The 15,838-nt window shown below is 35.1% G+C and overlaps 1 protein-coding gene across 1 annotated transcript in view; it reads left to right on the top strand.

The window, feature by feature from the left end:
• FMN2 (formin 2) overlaps positions 1–3,521 on the top strand; it is a 478,670-nt gene extending 475,149 nt beyond the window's left edge. The window contains exons 18-19 of the mRNA XM_036757134.1: positions 1,091–1,172; positions 3,316–3,521. Of these exons, the coding sequence (XP_036613029.1) occupies positions 1,091–1,172; positions 3,316–3,342 (109 nt within the window). The 3' untranslated portion in view covers positions 3,343–3,521. The remainder of the gene's footprint in view (positions 1–1,090; positions 1,173–3,315) is intronic.
• The last annotated feature ends 12,317 nt before the right edge of the window (positions 3,522–15,838 follow it).

Here is a 15,838-nt window from a genome sequence, read left to right as displayed (position 1 = left end):
GAAGTGTCTTCTAAATTGTCATCATTTTCTGGAATTACTAACAAGACCAACCCCAGCAGGCTTTTTATGTCCAAAGGAATTGCTTCCATTTGTCATGCTTTAATGTATACTGTATCATTAATCTTCTTGCCAGTGATATTGGACTGTATTTGTTTCATTGAATTGTAAAAAGTAAATGTTTCATTCAACTGTATATAAGATGAATTCCTTAATCAGAGCTTTGCCACAGCCAGGACTTGAGAAGTATATTTATTATACATTTCTCTTGGATAAATCGGCCTTCTAGAGCTGCATAAGAGGATTTGGTTAAGATGTGAGGGCCTGACTTCTTTGTTGTTGTTATTTTTCCAGGAACACAGTATGCACAGCTCTAAAAAGAAAGATGATCTTTTAAACATAAAGTAGCCTCACAGACTCATAGATCATTAGAGTATCAAGGCTGGAATGTTAGAGATTATCTAGTTCAATCCTTATATATGATAGATGAGGAAATTAAGGCCTAGGGTAGGCGACTTGGCCAAATTCACACCACTAATCACTCAACAGCAAGTTAGTTTCTTCTGTTCCCCATCTAAGGGATACATTTCTTTTTTCCTATTTCCATAAACAAAAAGCCTATTTCCTGAAAGTATGAATTTGAAAAAGGAATCTTTAAATGAGGCTAAAGTGTGAATTTTCCTTCAAGCTACTTCATTAGTTCACAGATGAGAGACATTCTATGAATTTCCCTGATAAAACCTTCCAAGATGTTCTTCAGATGATGAAGTTTGAAAAACAGGGTGAAAAGCAAATATTGATTATATTCCAAATACTTTCAGCCTGGCAGGATCTGCCTAAGCTTTGCTAGTTTAGGCTTGCAGAAGGAGAGGTCACTCTCCTACCGACATGTTGTCTCCAAAAGGAGATTTTGGAGTTTGTCTTTATTACTTTTGATAGGCACCATTTTGCAAAGCTTTCCATTGTATCTTTTGGGGTATAGCTTAGAAGCTTCTCTGAAGCTTTTACTGGCTATAAAGTTCTCACTTGCTATAGTAGGAATTGTTTATTGTTCTTCAGCTTGTGTTTCAAAATGTGTTCTCTCCCTCTTTAGAGTAAAAGAAGCAGAGGAAGTGTGTAGGCAGAAAAAAGAAAAATCTCTGTATAAAATAAAGCCGAAACATGACTCTGGAATCGTAAGTATATATATTGTTTATAACCTATGGCTTTCAGAACTTGCTCATAAAATGCACACAAGGATACATACACAATTAAGCTTGTCTCTTACGTCTTTCTTTTCCCTTTATGCTGATATCAGTTGTGAGTTTCTTGTTTAGCTCATGCAGTTGCACAGACAAGGCTTTGGCTGGGCTGGGGCAAGGGTGTTCAGAATCTTCAGACTGAAAAAGAGGATGAGACTATTGAGAAAAGGGAACCCATTTCTCAAACTTTCTCCAGACTTCCCTTTGAAGTTTGAGTAAATGTTACAATTTGATTAGCTTTATTGGGATTAGGAGAAAAATGGGAAATTCCAACTAGTGTTGTCCTTTGCCTAGGGCTGTGAAAACTAAATTCAGAACCAGGAGTGGCATTACAAAGTTGGTTGCTTAACAGATGTCAGATAATGAGCTGAATTTAACCACCAAAGTTAAGATTTGTCTCTTGCCACTTAATCCATTTAAATAATGTGACAAATTATTATTCAGCGGGAAGGGAGCATTAAGCATACAAGTTTGCTTCACTATTAGTGAAGCAAATAATTTATATAATGTGTATGTTATGAAGTATGCAGACTGATAATTAAATTATTGAAATTTAGATTATGGAAAAGAGATTTATCATAAGGAGTTCTGCAGATGATTTCGTTTAGATAACACATTGTATTGATTGTATCAAGCTCAAGAACACTACAAATCTTCTGTAATGGGATCCACAATTGCTCAAAAGAGTTGAGTCAAATTTTAGCATAGGAAAAAGAAAACAAATAGGTAAAAAATGTCTCTTAATCACACTAGGATATTCAGTTGAATGAACAATCCATTGAATTAGTGCATATATCTTGGACTGACACTGCAAGTGGCCAATGAACTGGACCCATATTGAATAAGGAACACAACAAATTGTGTTAAATTTGGAAAGTTAGTGCGTTAAACAATCATAAGCTGTTTTCTAAAATACTAAATTATATTTTCCTGGCTGTATGGCTGCAACACTATGGTCTCTGAAGAATCAAAATTATAGGTGACCCAAATGGCAATTGAAAGACTTATCATTGGGTGTAGATAGGTTACAGTAAATCACCAAGGATGACTTGACTGAAACAAGTGACTTAAAAGAAATTATCCTAGAAATCTGTGATCAGGAGAAGGCCTGGAAATAAGAGTAATGGATAAGAAATGGATAACCCAAGTGTTACACTGATACTTATCAAATCTTAACACATAAAACTCTCCATTGCAATGCATAAATTCTTCATGGAGCATTTATGGAGGCACATGAATAAGAGTCATACAGATTGAGACTATGTAGATAAGTTGCTATCTCACCATTGTCTCTGCCATTGCAACAGTCCCTGTTGAGTTGGAGGGAGTACCCACATCCATAAGACCACAGATCCATTGAAGTATTGAATTATAAAGTTTGGAAAGTGGTTTGATGCCACCAAAGACAGAAGATACTAAATGAGTCCTTGGTTTATATTTCTAAAATTGAAGAACTTTGGCAATTGAGTTTTGCTAGCATTGTCTATAAAGACAAGCTATTACAATAATCTAAGATGGAATACGATTAGAAAGGAGAAAAAATGACATGATTTGGAACCATATTTTACTTACTAACACTGTTTTCCTTCTTATTCCCACAAATCATAGTTCATTTAATTTGGATCAAGTTTCAAATTTCAGTTTGAAATGTATTGTGCAGACAGCCTCTTTTCAGTACTTTCCTTCCTTAATTGAAATATATGTTTAAAAGGTCATAAGTGAAGGGGAACATTGACTAATTTGTTAACTCTAGTCACATTTCTCTGAGACTTGTGGAGAAACATTGTACATAAAATTGAAGGAGAGTCTGCTTGATTTGGGGGCAGAGGCATATGGTGGTGAAAACATCTTTTTTACATGATCCAAAGTGGAACATGAGAAGCACTTACCCTCTAGTTTATGTAAGTCTAATGAAACACTGAAAAGAAGCTTGCCCATGAAAGGCATGTAGTATCTTCCTTGGAATCTGTTCCAAATAGAAAAGTTTTACTTAGTAGCATTGACGTTGTGATACCATTAAACTTCTTGGAAATGTTGGTGTCTAACTTTGTTTTCTATCTTGTCTGTTTGTTTTCAGAAAGCAAAGATAAGCATGAAAATTTGATCACCAAAAGTCAGAATGGATATATCATTGCCACTAGATCAACACAGTTCACTGTATTTGGGGGGGGAAAGGAAACTACATCATTGTTTTTTCATCTTGACCTAAGTCTAGTTTCTGTTTTCTTGACTGATTCACTGATCAATTCCACTGTACTGTGCACAAATTAAATATAAAAGTAAAATAATTAAATTTATTGACCCAGAAAATAAACTACTTTTTACATTAAAAAAAATATTACATGCAATATGTCCTCATTTTGCGGCAATCACTTGCTTAATTTTGAGTTAAATTCCCAAAATTTTGATGAGTATTATCTAATTCTTCATTATAAAACAACCATTTTAACACATTCATTTTTATGTGTTTCTTTGTCATTTTTTCTTGATCATTGACTGAAAGTTTTAAATAGATTTAGTTCAGATAATTTTCCAGGCTAGTGACACATCTTTTGGATACATTTCCTACCCTTTCATGATATGTTATCATTCAAAGCGGTAGTTAAATATTCCATCTCTACTTGGCAATTCCTATAATGCTAGAACAACCCTGTTTCTTAGTGTATCAAGATATTTATCAGAATTCTTCATTGCCTCAATAGGCATAAACTTCTAGGAAGATTAAAAAAGGTCTCCAAAATATTCTTTGCAGGTGGATGTTTTGTAGTCTGATAAAGAGTTCCAAATCTTAAAAGCTTACATGGACTTACTTTTAGCACTGTTTTTGAATAGCCTTAAAAGGAAAACAAAAAATTTAGTTTTATCAACAAAAAATAACTTTTCCCAACATTTGGTACTATAGCTTTTGCATTATCTTACCCATGATAAGCATCATTTAATTCATAACAGTGGTTAACATCTGATTTTTAACTTGTTTTTTCATTGTTCATCCAATTTCAAGAAGCCCATACACACTGTAGAGTTATCAATAGCAAAAGCTCCAGCTGGTAACCCCTCTCCCCCAAAGTCTTTGCTTGTTTTTTGAGGATAAATTAGGTTGTTATACAGCAATAGTTTATCAGTTTGGGGTGGTTTTTAAACCACATTTCACTTTGCATGTTGGTGTAACTGATATTTAATTTGGGGCTTTGAATTATCCTTGATTGTCTCACGTCGGAAGCTACTATAATATCTCTAACAGTAATTGAGTGTGCACTCTGAAAGTTACAACTTTTATGTATTTTCTCAGAATAATATCCATTTAAAAAAACCCACTGAATTAAAAAAGCCAACAATAGAGAACAATGCAACATGAATGGCATGAATTCTAGTACTTAAATGATAGAAATCTGACTAAATACAAGGAAATCAGCTCAATCCGTTTTCATCCAGCTAAAGACTAATGTTCTAAGTCAGCTTGATTTCAGTAGAAACATGTATCACAACTGTTAACTGTTCCAAAATGAAACTAGATCAAAATTAGTATTTTCCTCCAAGTAACAGACACTATACCACCTATACCACAATACATTCAAAGGCAACAGCAAAAGTGACCCACTCAGAAGCAGACTAACAGGAATACCTTTTATTTTATTGTGTCACATATTTTATTTTATTTTTAAGCCTATGGAAGAATACTAAAAGAACAGAAAAGTACACGAATGGGGGAGCATCTACAAATATTCAGAACCTAGTAAAAAAAAAACTTAAACTTGGGTTTAAGCCCGTGTGTTGCTGTGATGTGAATTAATGTTGCCATTTCCAGTAGCAACTAGACTCCACTATACTGCACTGAGATTTAGAAAGGAAAATGTTACTCCTCGTGAATTATTTGGATCAGTTTCATGTCCACATTTGTATTTAGTATGTTAAATATTTAAGTGCTGTCTACCCCATATAATCAATGCTTTCCCAACTCTTTCATTGCTCTCTGTACCCAAATGATTTGTGAAGAAGATGATTATGGGTATTTTTTTCCAATTGCTATATTATTCCAGATACTGAATAGGGTCAGAACAGTGAGGCAGGAGGCCTAACCACCACAAAAAGAAACTGTTCTTAGCAATTAACAGGAAAGCAAAGGAATTTTCGTTTTAATGAGGATATTTTTAACCTAGTTTTAAATTGTCCGTCCTAAATGAAACTAATGATTTTCTTAGGTATAATCATTTAGAAGCGGCAACTATCCTCATTACTGCTTCACATATGCTCTCAAAGGATCATTTATCAATATTTGGAAGGAATTTAAATACTTGATGCCCACAGACTTTCAGTTTGCAGCAAGAACTGGAATAAAATAAGCCCCTGATTGAATAACAATGTACTCCTGTTTTATTATTTGTAACCTGCCAGGGTATTTGGGCAACACTAAAAGGAATCAGAACTGTCCTTGGCTCTTTCTGAATTAATATGCCAGGATAATTTAAAGGATGCAAATTGAGAATGTAGTTATATTTGTTATCTAATAGATTATTTTTAAAAGCTTTTTTGTTTGTTTTTCTTTCTTTTCTTCTAGCTAAAGAGGAAAAAATTAATGGGCTTTTAAAATGTGTCATGGTGGCAATAGGCCTAGCCAATGTGATTCCTTAAGAAAAAAAAAGTGGTATGTTGGCAGATTAGTATTTTGTGATAAAAGGGGATAAATCTTGCTATTTTGAGCCAGCTATGGAAAGCAATTAAAAAGAATAGACCACTGCAATGGCACTGATTCATAATTATGTTTGTATTTATGTAAAGTATAATCTGATGTTCTTATATTTGGGATTTATTTTAAGTGTAAAGATAGAGTAGTTCATTTATTTTATAGACTTCCTGTTTCCCTCAACTACTTGTATATTACCATACTACAATGAAGTAATAGAACATTTAACAAGATCACTATGTGCAATATTGTATTTAGTGTTTCTATTTCAATTTTTCTAGAATGTTAATTTATATGAAAATAAAATGAATAATAAAAATTGTTTTCTTATGTTATATGTGTTGCCTAAGAAAATCTTTAAAATCTCTAGCCTTATTTTTAAACCAGAGGAAAAAATGAGAAATAAGATCTTATATCTGCTATTTTTAGAAGGAACAGGAAGGTTGAATTTCTATTGCAGGTCTGATCATTGTTAATGGCTTAAACATATATATATATATATATACATATATATATATACATTTGTATTACAATTTTGATAACATGGATTTTTAAGCCATTTTTGGAGCCATATTATAGTGCACTATGAAACCAAAAAATTTCTGTTTGAGCTTAATTTCCCATGTGCCACAATAAAATCTGGTGCATGAAAGACATTGGTAGAATGGTTTGTTCCCAAGTGATCACTTTCCTGATGGTGGCAAACATCTCTAAAGTTTTAGAACACTTGTAGAAACAGTGCTTCATTAACATGATGCAAAAATTCTTCTCTATCTCTTACTTTAATTCTTATTCTGTTGTTTCAAACTTACAAAGTCCAGAAATGATTCATTTTATATATGCTTTGAACTTTAAAAATGTGCTAAATTGAATAGCACTGTATTGGACATTGGTACCCATGGGTGAGTATGATATTATAGCCTATCACTTAGAGGCATTTTAAGTGACAGAGAAGCAGGGAGTTAAGTTACAATTAATCAACAAGGCATTGATTAAGTACCTATTATGTGCCAGGCACTGTAGTAGCCCTTGAGGTTACAAATACTGTGGACAGTGCTTGCCTTCAAAAAGCATATGTTCTACCAGGGGATGCAAAATGTTTGCAGATAGAGCATACATCCAAAAAAGAAAAATCCACATAATAATGGAGGAGGAGGATACTAACAACTAGGAGAATCAGGAAAGGCCTCTTGAAGGAGGTGACCAAACCCTCAAAGAAATTTGGGATTCTATGTGGTAGAGGTGTGGCAGAAGAAGTATTGTTTGTCACTAGGTGACAGGTAGGGACTGGAAACATAATATGGGGAATCTGGTCTACCTCTTCTCTCCGATGTCACTAAAAATGTCTGAGGGGAGTGGAGGGTAGAAAGGAGAGGAGAGTCTGGTAACTTTAAAGACCCAGGCAGTTCTTGCTATGCAGTCAATGGAAAGAGGTTGCTCTTACTGATATGGTAAGGGAACGCAGAATGTCTTCTCCCAGAAGCAGGTCTCTGCCACCTCCCACATGGTTGTCTCCATCTTAAGTGATCTGGGCATATACCAAAGCCTGACTATACCCATTAGATTATCAAAGAGTTGCTTTATAGAACTTAAAGTAGTAACAAAATTTAGTTGGAAAAACAAAATATCTGGATAGAATATCAAAGGAAATTAGGAAAAGAAGATGGGGGAGGATAGCACTCCCAGACCTCAAATTATATTGTAAGGCAGCTATCATCATAGTCATTTGGTACTGACTGAAAAATAGAGAGGTAGATCAGTGGAACAGAGTAAGTAAGGGGGAATCAGAAACAGTGGAACTTAATAACAAAGCATTATATAAAATGCAAAATATAGATTACTTAGGAAAGAACTCCTTATTTAATTTTTTTTAAAAACTGCTTGGAAAACTATTAAGCAGTCTGGGAAAAATTAGTCTTTGACCAACATTTTATAGCATATTAACAAGGCATTCTAAATGGATACAGTATTAAAGACCATATCATAAAAAATTAGGAGAGGAGATCATATAATTTTCACAGCTATATGTAGGAGATGTATTTTTAGCCAGACAAGGGATAGAGGCAATCACAAAAGAGAATTAGATAACTTTCATTGCACGAAACTGAAAAGCTTCTGCAGAAACAAAATTAGTGCATCTAGGATAAGCAGTAAAGTGGCCAAATGGGAAAAATGCATATTTGCATCAAATTTCTCTAATAAGCATTTTGTATTCAAGTTATAGAATCAATTAACATATACAAGGTGTCTAAAAACTCTTAGTATAGTTTTAAGAACAGCTAAGTGGCACAGTGGGCAAAGCACTGGACCTGAAGTCAGGAAAACTCATCTTCCCGAGTTCAAATCTGCCCTCAGATGCTTATTACATGTATGACCCTGGACAAATCACTTAATCCCATTTGCCTCAGTTTCCTCATCTATAGAAAATAAACTGAAGAAGGAAATGGCAAACCACCCCAATATCTCTTCCAAGAAAACGCCAAATGGCATCCCAAAGAGTTGGACACAACTAAACAACTGAATAGTTTTAAGCTTTAATAAGTTCAGAAATTTAATGCTATAAATGTACAAAAATATTATTTGAAAGTTTATTTAAATTTCCTTTATACTTAATTTTGTGATTTTGAATAATAAAATTGTAATTTTGATTTTAATGAGACAGGTCACCTTGTCATTAGAGTGTGTGTGTGTGTGTGTGTGTGTGTGTGTGTGTGTGTGAAAGAGAGAAAGAGAGACAGAGACACAGAGACAGAGACAGAGACAAAGAGAGTTTCTGAAGGACCTTTTCACCTTTTCAAATAGCAGGTCTTCTTTTTTGGCTACCTTGGTTATCTGATCCATCTCCATTGAAGTTTTTCTTACAGAGCCACATCAAAACTGTCACAAATGCATCAAATCTTCTTTGGATGTTCTTAAGGCTAGGAATACAAATGGAATCTACTCAGTCACTGAATAGCAATCGATAAAAGGATTTACAAAGAATGAAAATTGACTAAAGTGATGTTTAGCACAAGACAATAGTTATGTTGAATTTTAATAAAAATATAAATATTAGATCATCTTATTAAACTTTCAAAAGTTTTTTATAAATTTCATTTATACTTCTGAAGTTCTTAAAATTTAAAACTGCATTGATCTTCTAGGACATTTATACACACTCATATACACACATATGTTATATATACACAAACATATATGTATAGAATACACAAAAACAGAGATAATATCATAAGCCATTTGCCAACAGTTAAGTTATCAAAGGAAGGATGTAATAAGCATGTACATGATGCATACTATGTACCAGGCATTTTTGTAAAATATATCACAAGTACTGTCTCCTTTAATCCTCACTATAACTCTGTGATGTAGATGCTATAGTTATCTCGATTTTCTAACTGATGAAACTGAGGTGAACAGAGGTTCAGTGGATTGCCCATATTTGAACTCAAGTTTTCCTATTTCCAGACTCAATGCTCTATCCATTGAGCCTCCTAGTGGTCTCCATCCTACATGATCCAGGCATGCATCAAAGCCTGGGTGTGTCAAAGGGTATGAACAAACAGTTCTCTAAAATGCTGCAAATCATTAGCAACTATATGAAAGAATGCTCAAAATAATAAGAGAAATGTGATAAAAAGAATCCTGGGGTATCACTTCACACCCTGCAAATTGGAAAAAAATGAAAAAGATGGGAATAATTAATGTTGGAGGAGTTGTGGGAAAAGAGTCATATTAGTACATTGTTGGTGGAGCTCTGAATCAGTATAATCATTTAGGAAAGCAATCTGGAATTATGCAAACAAAATGACTAAAATGTCATAGCCTTTGACACAGAGAGTCCACTACCAGACATATCCCAAGGAGGAACTGATAAGGAGAAAGTCCCCATTTGCAATAGGAAAGAATTAAGAAAATATAGATGCCCATCAATTGATGAATAGCTAAATACATTGTGGTTCATGAATGTAACAGAGCATGATAATACTATAAGAATTGATTAATGTAATAAATACATTGAAACAAGGAAAAAAGGTTCATAAACTGATATAGAGTGAAGTAAGCAGGGCCAAGAAAACCATATACGCAGCATCTATGACAGTGTAAACAGAAAGAAAAACCACAAAATGTCAAAAGTGAATGTTGAAAAATTACAAAGAGGCATGGCTCCAAGGAAGAGATGGGAGAAGATACTACCCCTCATCCCACACTTTTGCAAAGGTGAGAGGTCAATGGTATGTTACATTGCAATTTATTGCAGGATTTTTTTTAATGTTTTGAATAGGTTTTTTCTACTTTCATGATTTTTAACCTCATTTTCTTTTTTAAAAAATGTTATTTGTAATATGAGATGGCTCTGTGTATCAGAGAGTAGAGGGAGAAGGCTTCTTAAGGAAGTTTTGGTGATATTATTAAATCTATTTTTTAAAAAATAAAAAGTCTAATACCAAATTGTGGAAGGTCTTGAATATCAGGAATAGCAATTTGATTTATTCAATAGGCAATGAAGAGTGACTGGTGGCTTTTGAGCAGAGGAATGATGATCTGATCTATGAAAAACAAAGTTTATTCTGTCACTGGTGGCAAGGTTGGATTATAGAAGTACAGGTGGAAACAGAAATATGAACACCTGTTAGGAGAATATTTAAATAGGCCAGGTAGATAATAATGAGAGTTTGTACTAAGATATTAACAGTGGGAATCCAGAAAAAGATGAATGTATGAGAGCAAATGAGATTATTATTGCAGAAGGAAAATAGAGAAGACTAATGAGAAATAATGGACAATAATCTGAAGGTCTTAAACTTGGAAGAATAACACTACAAACAGAAATGATGAAGCCAGAAGGGGAAATATGTTAAGGGCAAAATAATAATAATAGAGAACAATAATATTTTAGTCTATGAAGCAATGAATTTGAGTTGGGGGTAGGAGACAAATAGTCACTGAATTAAAGATATCCTGAAGGAATAAAATGCTCCCCAAACTGGTCTTATGTTGTAATATCTAGCATGTCAAGGGGCTAATCCCGATCTTAAAATCTTTTATGCCAAACAACTTTAACTCAGTCTACTGAGAGGGTCATCTTTTCTCATTCTCAATCACCAGTGGTGATTCTCTCCCTGTAAGAGCACACTGCCAATTATATAAATGAAGTCAAGGAGAAAATAAGATTTGCTTAGCAGTGAAATTCATTGGGATGCATCTATTCCAAAAAGGAGAAACTACTTTTTACTGGAAATATTTAGGAGGCAACATGATCTGTGGTATTTTTATAAATCTGTATTTTAATATGCCTGTTTCTATTAGAAAAGTATGGCTTAACAATGGGACTCCGTTGCAAGTTGCTGTTTAAACATTGTTTCTACCGCCATTGCATTGAAGTATTGGCATTACCTATTTCCCTGGTATTTTTCTGGTTTTCCATGGGCAAATACCTCATCACCAAATAGCCAGCCCACTTATAATACTCTTCTGTATACGTAGCTAGGCTAGTTCTCATGAAACAAACAAGCCATTTGTGAGGACCAGACTTAAAGCCTTTCCAGGATGGAAGAATCTACCAGAGTTTGTGCTCCTGACATAGACTTTGGAAAGGCAGACTCATTCTCTTACCTTGATCAGATGGATGGATGGATGGATGGTAGAGGGGCCCAGTAGATAGAGACAGACAGAATATTTATTAAGCACTGACAATGTGCCAGACACTGTGCTAAATGATGGAAATAGAAATAAAAGAAAAAAGAAAGTCCCTCCCCCCAAGAAGGTTACATTCTAATGGGTAAAGATAATACATAAAAGGCTAATCTGGGTTTGGTCAGCATTATTGTTATGGATGTTTCCTCAAAATGGAGTTTCTGGGGAGGAACTCACCAATTGTAGGAGGCTGTGGGGGTGGAGATGCTGCCAGCATGAGAAGGCTGCTAGAGCAAAGGAAGAAAAGTTATCTTGAAAGTCAAGGGCTGAACCTGGTTTAAAATGAGATGGGCAGCAGAGTAGGATTTCCATGGCTCAAAAAATATGCAATGCTTCATGAATAAACAGAACCCTACTTTAGACTCTAGCATTAATATGAAGAATTATAATTGAGTCAGGGTGGCAAGTGTTGTCTGACATCTTGTTAGCCACTCATTTTTTAAAGCTGGAAAAAAATAATATAATAAACGTGTGTTTAGGACCTTCTATATATTATAGAACACTAGGATAGGCTCTGGACAGGACTATTAAGACAATTAAGATATACTCCTTTCCCTTGTGGAACTTATAACTCTTATAAGGACATACAATACATGTGCACAAATAATTATAATTATAAACATTTATATCTTGCTTTGCAAAGCACTTAGCAGATATTTCATTTGATACTTGGATCAACCATATGAAATAGTATGTCCATTTTCCAGAAGAACAAATGAGGATCAGTCACTCAATAGCCAACAAGCATTTATTAAGAGCTTACTGTGTACCAGGCACTTTGCTGAGCATTGGGAATACACAAATACAAAACAAAAGAAAGGCACATAAGGAGCTTATATTCTAATCAAGGAAGATGATACATAATAGGAAGCTGAAAGGGGGGGAAGGGATAGTGGTGGAATCCAAGAGGTTAAGTCACCTAGCCAATAAATGTCTGAGATGGGATTTGAACCCAAGCCTTCCTAACTCCAATTTCAACACTGTATTACTAAACCATGCAATGCAAAATAGAGCGTAAAAATTATATGAGAGAATAAGTCAGACATTTAAAAGCATTTATTCAGCACTTATGTCCCAGGCACAGCGCTAAGTACGAGGAATACAAAAATCAAAAGGAAAAACTGATCCTGCCCTCAAAAACATTACATTCTAATGGTGGAGAGAAAGAGTACTAAGCTAGATCTGAGGAAGGGAAAATGATTTCTAACCTGCCCAAGTTTCTCTATTTCTATTTTATTATCTCCTTAAATTATACCAAGTCCAGAAATGCAAAGACTGCTCTGTTGCAAATGCAACCAAGCCAAGTTTGTTAATTTCCTTTATTTTAGGTTAAGGCTCCAAATGTCATATTTCAGCCAAAACAAAAACAAAAACAAAAATTTGCCCTAAGTGGGTGACTCAAAGCCTAGCATATTTTTTCTCATCTCCTATTTCTGAACTCTAAGGGAGGCTCCTGCCTCCCTCTGCAAAGAGGTACAAGCTGTCTTGCACTTAGTAGGTTCTTTATAAAGGCTTAGTGAGTCAAATATGATTTAAAATGCCATCTTGATATGTGTGTAATGTTGTTATATTACGCCATGAAGTTATTATTCTCTGGAGATTTAGAACCCACAAAATTCCAGTGATGAGGCTCATCTGTTTTTAATATGGTGGTTTAAAATAAAATAAGAAATAAAAACTTACCACATTGCTGCTTGTGATGTCTCCCCTCCCCCATGTGTGATGGCAGAAATCCTTTCTTTTCTTTCCTTAATTCAGAAATAAACTCTCCAACTAGTGTCACCACCCTTCAAAAATGATGCTTTGTACTTGTTCAGTGACCTCCCCTTCCAAGGAAAGAAGAGACATGATTATAGGACTCCATGCCTTATCCTACATACAGAACACTTGATTTTCCTGAAGAAAGCTACTTTAGCATCTGAATAAGTTGTATTGACAGCCAGGTCAGGGGCATTGCTGTTATTCCTGGCTAGCAAAGTCAATTCTGACTGTCTGTGTATTGCACCCTGAAGAGAATTAGCTTTCCAAAATGGTGAGCACTGTGCTTTGAAAATTATTTTTCAAATGGTGAAAGACGAACCCATTAAGATTTTCTTTGCTGCCAATGCCAGCAAGGCTGACCACACTCTGGAATTCCCACATGATGAGATCAGGGTAATTGTATAATGATAAGTACCCAGGATGCTGTGCTCTTGCAGTGATTTTTAAAACATTTGTGTACCAGTAAATAATGCTGAGTGAGGAAAGAGGAGTTGGGGGAGCACTAAAGTTGGCCTAGGCAATGAGGTCTGAGAGGTAGACTGAGAACAACTAAGTTATCTGTACCATGGCCCTTCTATCACCTTTTTACAGGCTCTTATTAAAGAATAAACAGATCCTAGAATTATAGGATTAAATATTTGGAGCAGAAAGAGCTGTTGGAAGGGAATCTATTCCAACCCCTTTATTTTATAGATAAGGAAACTAAGTCTTGCAGATACAATTGCTTGTTTTCTTAATTTTGCATGTTGTTTTTTTTAATTATAGAAGCTCAGACAAATCCTATCAATATGGAAAGTCTTTGAGAATAAGGCCAAATAAGTCTATTGTCCATTGACAAGCCAGTTAAATTCAGAGAGAAGCTCATTACCAGTTTGACCAGAAGGGGATGAATTTTTCTCTAGCACAACATACCTGAAAGCTATTCTATCAATTCAGAGATGAGTTGCAATCTTTGTCAGTGAAAGGAATCCTCACACTGATGAATTCATGCATCCATAAGGAATAGAAGTATTTTATCATTACAGTCCTATTTGGGTCTTAAAATGACCTTTCAAAAAAACTATTCACCAAGAGTCTGAGAAAAATATAAGGAGGTGGTCCTAAGTTGGGAAAAGTAGAGAGAAGAAATAGTTTGTTGTTTGTTTTTAATCAACTTTTAGACAGCTAGATTGCCAAAATACTAACCAAATGTTTTTGAGGTAACCAGATTTACATGTCATGTGTCTAAATTTCTAAGAAGATATGTTAACTAAAATAAGGTAAGTAATTTTATCCAAAGTCCTTTCTATGTGTACACATTGGCCTTCTGTTAAGATTTTGGTGGAAGCTAATGGATCAGGCCAGCTAAATGGCTCAGTGGATGGAGTGCGAGGCCTGGAGTCAGGAAGATTCATCTTCCTGAGTCCACATCTGACCTCAGATACTTACTAGATGTGTTACCCTAAGCAAATCACTTTACCTTGTTTGCCTCAGTTCCTCATCTGTAAAATGAGCTGAAGAAAGAAATGGCAAACCACTCCAGTATCTTTGCCAAGAAAACCCCATATGGTATCGCGAAGAGTCAGACGACTGAAATGACTCAACAACAGTACATCAAAATCCCCTATAGCGAGATCTACCTTAGAGATCAGGCCAGGGGAACTTGGAGGAATGCTGCTGATAGAAATGGAAGACTCACTGTGCATAGACTGACCCCTAAATAGGTGTGATTATTCCTATTTTCCCCATTCTACTATGGGGGGGGGGCAGGGACAACCTGAGCTTTAGTAAAAAATAATAGATTAATTAGTCAACAAGCACAGGAACATTCCTATCAATTCAACTCAACAGGCATTCATTAAGCACAGACCATGAACCCTGGGCTATTCTAGGCATCCCATACAAAGACAAATTTTTGAAGTCCAACTAATATAAAATTACTCAACTATGATTTTCTAGAACCCCATACTCTATAGATTTATTACTTTAAGAAATATAATTTAGTTTGCTAAAGGTATTCTCAGAACCTAAAGAGACCTCTTCAGTGAGACTGTAACCGGGATGGCCTTTGTTTTCTTTGAGTGACTCAACTTATCTCAGTGAGCTTTACTAGGTGCTAAGCCCCAGGCCCAAATCCCATTAGATGTTAACATAATCCATGTGGATGTGAACCTCCCAGGGTCCTAAGGGGAGGGACCAACTCAAGAACCAATCACCAGAGCCTGAGCTCTGGTGATCCAGTTGAATTTTGATGTCTGAAGCCCTATAAGAAGGGAGGACAGAGCCATTTGTGCGGGGCTCTGGAGATGGTGTTGATGAGGAGACTCTGGGCAGCTGTAGCTAAGGAGCCCTCCAGCTTGTAAACCTGGATGTTGAGATTTTGTTGAACTCTGGTAACTATGTGTTGGAATTTGAATCAGACAAAGTCTATTGATGTTTGAAATTTGTTTGCATTTTGCTCTGAAGTTCAATGTGCTGACTTTTT

The sequence above is a fragment of the Trichosurus vulpecula genome, chromosome 4 (genome assembly GCF_011100635.1).
Source record: "Trichosurus vulpecula isolate mTriVul1 chromosome 4, mTriVul1.pri, whole genome shotgun sequence".
Classification (NCBI taxonomy): domain Eukaryota; kingdom Metazoa; phylum Chordata; class Mammalia; order Diprotodontia; family Phalangeridae; genus Trichosurus; species Trichosurus vulpecula.
This window is presented reverse-complemented; position numbering and strand designations above follow the sequence as displayed.